The sequence below is a fragment of the Buceros rhinoceros genome, unplaced genomic scaffold (genome assembly GCF_000710305.1).
Source record: "Buceros rhinoceros silvestris isolate BGI_N320 unplaced genomic scaffold, ASM71030v1 scaffold5717, whole genome shotgun sequence".
Lineage (NCBI taxonomy): Eukaryota > Metazoa > Chordata > Aves > Bucerotiformes > Bucerotidae > Buceros > Buceros rhinoceros.
Window position 1 is genome coordinate 112604 of NW_010421479.1, and position 9407 is coordinate 122010.

The 9407-nt window shown below is 55.2% G+C and overlaps 1 protein-coding gene across 1 annotated transcript in view; it reads left to right on the plus strand.

The window, feature by feature from the left end:
* LOC104496539 (astrotactin-2) overlaps positions 1–9407 on the plus strand; it is a gene marked incomplete at both ends in the record, with an annotated part of 114229 nt that overhangs the window by 104036 nt on the left and 786 nt on the right. Inside the window, one exon of the mRNA XM_010139671.1 lies at positions 9053–9177. Coding sequence (XP_010137973.1) covers positions 9053–9177 — 125 coding nt within the window. The remainder of the gene's footprint in view (positions 1–9052; positions 9178–9407) is intronic.

A 9407-nucleotide genomic window follows, 5' to 3' on the forward strand; every position in this document is an offset into this window, starting at 1 on the left:
TGGGTGGAGCCGCGGGCTGGCCAAGCATCCTGTGTGGGCACCTCGGATGGGCACCACGGGGGTCACCCTGGACTCGGTCGATCCTGGCATGGGGATGCTGGATCAGCTGGAGCCCGTGCTGGTGTCCAGCAGGCCTTGTGTGGAGGGGAAGCAGGAGCATTAACTGCGCTGAAATGACTTTGTCAGGGTGCCAGCATGTGAAATGGGTAGTGATATTGCAGCCCTGCCGCTGCCTGTGGCTGGTTTTTCTCCGCTTCTAATGTCTAATAGAGAGGGCTGTTTTTCCTCCGCTTCTAATGACTAATAGAGAGGAGACAAAACAATTTCTATTAGTTTCTCCCACGCCGCAGTGGGTTTCTTATTTTCCAAACCTCATTAGAGTTTGTAATACCGTGGTGGTAGTCAAGAGCAGTCCGAATCACCCAGGGGGTGGGAAAGAAGAGCCAGAGAGATAGGATGCGCAGCCCACTATTAACACCGCTCTTGGCTCATTTCCAAGGTCCCTTCTGGTTCCTTTCCAAACTCTTATGCCTTATCTCAATCTTAAAGGTTAACAGTGAAGCTCAGGAGAGAAAAAAAAATGCTTAAGATCCTAAATTGTTAAAAAGAAGGGATGTGCGTGCTGAGCAGAGAGCTGGGTCTGTGTTTACATTGGAAAGGCAAATATTATTTAAAAGACAGTGCTCGTCCTTCCCAGGGCACCGCAGCTGGGCTGTGGGTTTCCCTGGAAGAGCTGCTGGTGCGAGGGGCTGCAGGTCACCATGCCCAAATCCTGAAGCAACTGGATGCCAGTCAGGCGCCAGCATTGCGCCGGTTCCTTGGGAAGTCTCAGAGTGTGGACCTGGCTCCTCTGAAGTCCGTGGGAGTTTTGTTATTTGTTGCCTCGTTACAAATAACGCTAATGAGAGCGCCAGGCGCGGAGCTGCTGGAACAACACTTAGGAAATGACTGCAAACAGCACCCAAACAACCTGTGCAAGAGGATCTGCAGCCTCGGCTCAGCTCTTCTCTGAAAAAAGTCATCCAGAGGAGGGGTCCCACCTGGCACTAGGTGACTCAGGAATAGTAAAACCATCCCCATAGAGAAAACATCCCCAGATCATCTCGCAGTGGCCACAGCCTGGTGGGCAGAAGCTCTGTGAGCTGCTCCACGAGGTCTGTCTGTCGCCTTCTCCCTCCGAATCGTTAAAAAGCTGAAGGTTGCTGAGCTAATGGAAGCTGATGAGGTCAGACCTTTGGCTGTCAGTGATGACGAAGCTAATGGAGGGAGACACGGATCCTCCTGGCAGACACTAAGCAGCGCCAGCCCATTGCACATGGGCAGAGTTCGCATCAGCCATATCAGCTACTGGGCATTTCCCAGACCTTCCAGTCAGGGAGAGATGGGTCATGGCTCAGATGTGTCCTCCTGGCCCTGCTACTGGGTTGCAGGCTCAGGACAATGCTGCTGAGGCCCAGGCTGAGGCAGACGTGGGCAATGGTGGAGCCACTCACTGGTGATATCAGCCAACCGCTTAATGCAGAGCCATGCAGCGAGAGAGGTTTTGCTCATTTGCTTTGCCCCTGCAGAAGGAGGAGCGCAGCAGAAGGGCTTGAGCTGGGTGGTGATGCACCTGGGAGAGGTGACTCAAGCAGGACAGTAGTAAGAGGGTAACAACTTAAAGATGCAAAATGTTGTGTCAGACTTGCGTTGGGTTGTATTTCATTGTTTTACTTGCTGCTTGTCCAAGCAGTCCATCAAACGAGGTCTCCAGCCATAAACGCAAAGAGCTTGGAGCCTGCTCCGTCACAAGGAAGAGACTGTCAGTGGACTATCTGGGGCTCTGGTCCTGACGCAGCTTGAGGATCTCCCCTGGGATCGAGTGTTAATGATGGCAGCTTCTGCACCAAGTCGTGTCTCCCAGCTCAGCTGCACTGGGGGTTCACTCTCTGCAAGCGTAGGCTTCCAGGAGCAACTCATGCCAGAGTTCTGGAGTTAGAGGCGAACAAGAGACAGGGTGATGCTCTTTTCTCTGTCTCCAGCTGTGGGCATGTCTGCAATTTTTTCAACTCGAGCATGGATTTTTTTTTTTTTTAATTTTCTTAAAACTTCTTGCAGAAAAGTACCTTTAAGCGTGGGAAATTTCAATCCCAAAGGGAATAATCCTTGTATTTGCAAGATTCTGTAAAGCGCTGAAAATGAGAGCTTTGCATGGGTTCCTGTTGCAGCTCCAGCTCCGTGATGGAGCATAAATCCAGCTGTGCATGCCTGCACGCTGCCTGCTGCACAGGCACCAGGCGTTGCTGTGGGAACCAGAACTTCCCCAATTTGTTTTCCCCCGATGCTCCATCTCAGTTGGTTCCTGCCAGGCATTCCAGAGAAAGAGGCGTCCCCAGCCCAGTGCAGGATTTCACCTGCAGGAGACAGGCTTTGCTGGAGTAAAGAAGTAGCTTGTAATGGGGAGAAGGGCAGGGCAGATAGTAAAAGGTGACAAATGGGTGCTGGGCTGTGGACGGTCCGCCTGAGCTTCATTGCTTCTGCTGGCCAGAGCCACATGCTGGTGGTGGATCTCCTCCAGCAGCACATCCCTTCACTGGCTGCCTGCTCCAGGGCTCACCAGGGTGCAGGAGGGAGATCTCTGCTCCTATGACTCGTGACTTCACCATCTCCCTGTCTTAAAGCAGATCTCTGTGTTTTGCCTTCAGAAATGGCTTCAGGAGAGGATGCACTCTTTCTCTGTGATGGTGAACATGTTCACCATTAGTGTCACAGTGGTGGGCACCACTGGCTGGGTTTCCCTGAGTGCTCGGGAGGAGGCTTTTAGCATTTGGGGCATGTTTGGATGATCTGTAGGAAAATCAAGTTGGAATAGTCCAGTGTTGGTGGAGCACGATGCTGGTGGGCAGTTCAGCAGCTGCACTGGAACACCAGCAGGAGCGAGCTTTGGATTACTGTGAACTGAGTTTGATGTGCTGGTGTTCCAGCGGAGAACAGGAAAGCAGTCACAGCCTCTGCTGAGACTTGCCTTTAGCTACCAGGGAGGTGCGGGACTCCCCTGGGAGGTGTGGAAGTGGTGGCAATGGGGTACTGGCAACTATTGGTCTTCCTCCATCTATTTTGTACTTAAAAGAAACAACCAAAAAAAAAATACCTCTACCCAGGTTCTGCAGCAGGTTCAAGTAGAGTTGACCAATAGCTTTGGATCAAGTGAATTCCTTCCTGCTCCCATCCACTGTCCCTGGTGACAGGCATCATCCTTTGCCCAGTCCCATGGCTCTTGCTGTTCCCTCCCATGCTTCAGTGTCCCCACATTGTGCACGACCAGAGAAGAGGGAGCCCCGGCGGTGCCACTGAGGGCCCCCAGCAGCTGTGCCGGCACAGCACCGCAGTTAGTATTCCAGTGCTGGATTGAAGAGATGCCAAGTCGGAGCCCAGGGTGTTCCACTGGCGTTGGCTGAGCCCTTTCTGTCCTTTTTGTCTTTTCTGTCCCTGTTACAGAGCTGACGACTTTACTGCCACCCATCCCCGCAGGAGAGGGGGAGCGGGGTGCACAGGAAGAGGGATCCTGGTTGCTCCCAGCCCCGTGGCGGGTTTTGGGTCTTGGTCTGAGGGTGCGGGAGCACCAGGCATGCCCGCACCAGCCCTGAGGAGCACCATGCATGCCCGCAGGCACCGCGACCCCAGTGCCGGCTTGATCTACCTCCCCGAAACACCTCAATTTAAATGCTAATTCTTCCCGAACCGAGGGGGTGAGGCAGCTACTGAATATTGCCAGGCTGTTTATTGCTGACACTGGGGACATGGTGGGGGGGACGGGTCTGTTCCGCAGCATCGGTGCCGATGGAGGGATGGGGCGATGGCTGTGGCTGCACCGGAGGGATTCGGGGGGCACAGGCAGCTCCACCCTCCTTCGTGCTGCAGCTTGTGTGTTGTGTGAGGGACTTAGGGCTGAAAGCTGGGGAGCTGAAGGGTGTTCCAGGGCCTGCCAAAACAAGACCAGTCTCTTCTTTTTTTATCCTTTTTTACCCTGCCTCGTTATCCAGGAGTGGGGCCCCACTAAAATTAATGACCAGTAAATTTGGAGTAAGTAACTGCCACTTCAGAGGGTTTGCATTGAGCCTTTATAATTCACGGGTGCCTGAGGTCACGGAGACACGTGGAGGGGAGATTTATGGCGTGCTTACCTTCTCCAAAGTGGCTGTGGAAACAGGATACTGTCTTCTCTGTCTCCCAGTGCCTCCAGACCAATTCTTTTTGGTGCCGACAAGCTAAAAAGACGCTATTTCTGAGTAACCCCGTGTCAGACGCAGGCTGGGCTCTCGTGGGCTCGCAGCCACCGCAGCAGGAAAGCTCCTCCGAGGAAAAGTTGTGTCAAAAGCTGGCACTAAATAACCTCAAATCCATCTTGTTCTCCCCAAGCCATCACAGGACCGAAAGAAGTACGATGAATAAATTATTCTTGCCGGGGCAGGCGTCCTCTCAGACTGGCACAGCAGAAAGCACAGTCCTTGCGTAGTCACTTTGCTGAACATAAGCACGCTGGATGATAATGTGATTAACATTTGTAGCTGTGCCGGCTCAGATAAGGGTAATTAAATCTCACGCTTCAGGGCGTCAGCTAATCACTTGTGGGGTCATTTTTAATTTATTTTTTTTTTACCCCTTCATGAATGTGTTTGCCCGGTTGCTGCGATGCAGGGCATGCATCCGCTATCAGTGATGGATGGAGGCAGGAAGCCCCACGCCTGCTGGTGCTTGGACCTGCAGTGGGAGTTGTAGGGGGGCAAGGAGGGTCTCCAAAAGGTCAGGGGGCAGAGTTCAGCCCTGGGGCCGTGTCCTTCAGGAGCAAAGTGCGAGGGGAGGAAGCCACAGTCGGCTGAGCTGAGGAGGAGAGGCTGCTCCTTTGCCCAGCGGTGTTGCTAAGGGGAAGATGAGTTTAATGTGAGTCACCAGCTGATCTTCCAGTGCTGTGGGCCAAAACCCCCCTGTGAGCTTGGCCCTGGCTGTCAGCACCTCGGCAAGGGGATGAAGTTCCCCAGCTCTTGACAGAGTCGTGTCATGGACCCAGTGGCCGTGGCCTCATCCAGGAGACCCACAGGACTGTGGCTGCTCCCCACCTGTAATGGTCTCTCCTGCTTCCCCCAAACCACCTTTTGCTCAGGGGTGATGGTCTTTTTGGAGGCCTCCAGTCAGCTAAACAAGATGATACCGGTACTGCGGAGCACAGCAACACAGCGTCATGCTGCACCGCACCACGGGTTGACTGCATGACCTTCAGCGTGTTATTTAAGGTCAGGTTGCCAGAAAACATCTCTGGTTTGTGTATCTGCTTTCAGAAGGATGGAAGGACACCAGCACAGCGAGCTCTTGCTGCCTGAGCCCTCCTCCTGATACCTGAGCAGCCGCTAATTGCCTTTACCCCTGCAGCACCCCGAGACAGAGGGAGCTGCTGTCGTTATCTGTCACCCGAGGCAACGGCGTGTTCTGTGACTCAGCCAAGGTTACACCAAGCGTCCGTCAAAGCCAGGATTTTGAACTCGGTTTAAACCAAGCAACTGCCTTCCTCCTCAGCCCACCCTGCCACCATGAGAGCTCAGTAAAGCCTTTGGCCATTTGACCTTTCCCAGCATCAAGACTCGTCTATCTGGAAGTCAGCTCCCTCCCAAGGCAGGGACGTTCTCAGTCAGATTGTGGGGGAGAAACGGCGTTTCCTTGTATAATGACTCAGTATCTGCAAAATGCCCCGGAAGATGTTCAGATCCCTTCAGGAGAGTGCTGCGGGTAGACGAGTGGGTCCAGTGTGCATCGTGCTGGAGAGAGCAGCACCTCGCTGCTCCTGTGAGCATCAGGCATCTGCTCCCTGAGTTCTGGGGAGATATTGGAAGGCAGAACAAGAGACAGAGGAGGATGTTGTGGGGCCAGAGGTGCTGGGAGCAGGCGGGTTTGCTGGCCTCTCTCCTGATGCCATTGGAATAAACCTGGTTTCATGATCAGCTGGGACCGCAGGGTCACGAAGGCATTGCTGTGTCTCTTGGAAACAGCACGGACCCCAGGGGTGAGCCTTGCATGTGGTCCTGCAGCTGTACGGAGATGCCAGTGGCTTGGCTGTGGCCCAGATGGAGGTATGTGCAGTGGCACGTGCACAGGGATGCTGTCACATTGTTGTCAGTGTCCCTGCCCCTCCACAGAGCCCAACAGCCTTGATCAGAGCTTCCAGAGAGCAGAACAGCCTGGCAGAAGCTCTTTTTTGTGCCTCTGCAGTGAGCAGTGCAGTGAGAAGAGGAACTGCAGCCCTCTGGCTGGTTGTGGCTCCACAGCACACCACTGGCACAAGCAGGTTTGGATGTCCCCATCATCTGCCCTCCCAGTTTGCCATCGTGCAGCCACGGCTGCAGCGAGGGCTCGATGTGGTGCCGGCTGGCAGGACTCTGCAGGACAGCTGTGCCATGCCCAGACCCTGTGCCCAGTGGGTGCCTCTCCCAGCGCGGATCATCCCTGCTTTGAGGTGTCAGGGAGCAGGGGGCAGGGCTGGGGGAGGACTTGCAGAAGAGGTTCAGTAGCAAAAATGCATCATCAACGTGCTCCTGCAGTCCTGCCTTGTCCTGCAGTTCCCTCCCGTTACAGGAACACGCTGTGACCATGTGCTGGTGTGTATGTTCATGCCTTGACTCACACTTGTCCCTTGTTTTTCCTCACCTTTTGGACTGTGGAGCAGTGAAAGCAAACAGCGTTACAGCAAGCGGCACAGCAGAGCGCAGCTTGTCGGTAAATACCTTTTCTTAGAGGCGTCAGCTCTGAGCAGCAGATGCTGCCTGTGGGATACCCTCATGTTGTGTGTCCTCTCCAGCTTCTCCCTCCTTCGCTGCCCATACATGGACCACCAGCCCCCGAGGGGGCTGTCCTGCCCCCAGGTGAGCTGGGCTTGTGCCCAGGGACAGCTGGTCCGCAGGCTCGTGGCACGGGTGGGTGTTGGTGAGATGGTCCCGGGTGGGTTTGCGTGGGGGGAAGGAGGAGATGCTGCTTCTTTGCATCTCCTCTGCCCCATGTTTGGGTGCAGGGCACTGGCCTGACAGTCTCCTGGTGTGCGCCGTGCCATGTGGTTCTGTCCCCCACGGCTGAGCTCTTTTGGCACTGCCAGCTCTGTCCCCTTGTGTGAGGCAGTGGGAGAGCGCTTTGGAATGTGCCACCAACCAGTGTCATTGTCCCCCTGCACAATGAAGTGGGCTGTGGGGCTGGGCAGGGCTCTGGCGTGACCTGCCTGGTCCTTGTGCTCCCCGCTGGGTGCAGGGCTGACCCATCAGGGAGGGGACGGTCCCCGTGCTCTGGGGTGGCAGGCGGGCTCAGTGCAGCTGCGTGCTGCTTTTCCGTGCCATGTCGTGCTTCTCCAGAGCTTTGGGATTTGGTCGTGCTGATTTTTTTTTCTTTTTCTGCTGAGAAAGAGCAGCAGAGACAGCAACATGCTCGTTCCTGCGTTCTCTACTGACTTGCTTGAATTTGCAGCCCCTCCTTCCCACCACCCGCACAGCTCCCGGCCCCAGCAGTTGTGCTTCCCCATCTGCGTAGCTACGACGTACAGCAGTGGGGGCACACGGGTGCAGCAGCAAAGCACTGCTCTGCCGCAGGGATCCCGTGCCCAGCGTGGTCAGTAGGAGACTGGGAGCATGTGTGTGAGCGAGAGCCTTTTCCCTTCAGACGGATAACCCACTTTTTCTCCATGCCTAAAGCAAAGCTCCTGAGACACAATCGGGTGCTCTGAGCTGGGGGTGCAGCATGAAGGCAGGCTGCTCTCTGGTGCCAGGGCTGCCTGTGCAGCCTTCCTTGCCCCCACTTGAGTGTTCCCACTGGCAGCTGCTCATCCCAGTGCTCCTCACCTGCCTCGGGGCCAAGAGCATCCCCAGGCTGGTTGCATGAGGCTGCAGCCTCCTGCTTGTACTGGCTGTATTGCGAGCCTGGAGCAGAGGGAGGGCCTTGGGAATGTGCTCCACCAGCTCGGCATCTTGCTGCAGTGGGTCCTGTGGAGGTGGCCAAGGTGTCCCTACTTGTGAGATGATCACGGGATGATGGAGCATCTCCCCCAGGAGCAGGCTGTGGGAGGTAAAAGCAAGGAGAGAGAACAAAACCAGCAGCTGTTCAAAGGAAAATCTCCTCAGAAAAATGCAGTTGCGACAGGTAGTGCCAGCCTGAGCCTCCCCCCAGCTCCTGGGGCTGACCTGATTTTGCAGGAACCTCCCTCTTTTCTGCTTAGCTGCCCTTTTGTCTCCACACCCGGAGGACGCAGAGCCTCCCGGCCTATATTTTGGCTGTTAAGATCAATATTTAAAATCCCTCCTCCTGATTCCTTCGCGCAGGCGCAAGGCATTTCGCTTGCCAGGGGAGCCTTGTCTCCCAGAGACCTCTGTGTTCACCATTTCAAATAATTTCCCCGGTATCGTTGTTCTAGAAACAATTCATTAGGGGCCTATTATCCAGTGTTACACCTGCCAAGGTTAGCAGAGACCTGCATGTGTGGTAAAATTGCACGATGAGCTGCATACACTGGCTTTTTTTTTTTTTTTTTTGGTGTCTGTCTATAAATGAACCTTTTCCTCCTTTTGGGGAGGCGGTCATCTGAGGACAAAGCTGTGGGCGAGATGCTGCTGCCTGCAGTTGGGAGCCCCAGCGGGGCTGGGTCTAGTGCTTGGTCACGGTCCTGTGCTGGGAAGATGCTGCAGGTGATGGAAAGGGGCAGTTTTGGTTTACAGCAGCCATTCCTCTCCCCTCGCTGCTCTCTGTTCCCTCTCCTGTGTCACACTTCAAAAATCTGGGCCAAAGCCAGTGGCCAGGTCCCCAGGCTGAGAGCAGTCCCATGTTGCCAGAGGGCTAACGGAGCTCTGGTCCCTGGGGAGCTCATTAAGCATCACCTCAGAGGGCTGCAAGGGGGGCTGCAAACCCCATCACCTCTTAGGTGTCCTGCTCGCAGGAGATGTCCCTCGCCCTCCCTCACCACCCATCCCCATGCTGCCAGGGCGGCTCAGCCCCTCTGCCCGGCCGTGGCCTGCATCGTTGCTTTGCAGTTGTCTTTTTCTCTCTGCAGGGAGAATAACTTCATCAAGGACTTCCCTCAGCTGGCCGACGGCCTCATGGTGATCCCGCTGCCCGTGGAGGAGCAGTGCCGCGGTGTTCTCTCGGAGCCCCTTCCTGACCTCCAGCTCCTCACTGGTATGAGCTGCCCCCAGGCTCAGCCCCTGCTGGGGAGAGCACAGGAGCAAGAGCCTCTTCTCCCACTGTCGCCAGACATGTCGCCAGACAACATGAGAGCATCCGGTTCCTCCATGTTGAACCCAGGACACCCACCTTTCAGGATAAGAGACACACGAAGCAGCAAGCTGTGGTTCCTGAAGCACTCCCTGATATGCAGCACTGGGCAGGAACCTTACAGATGACAACAG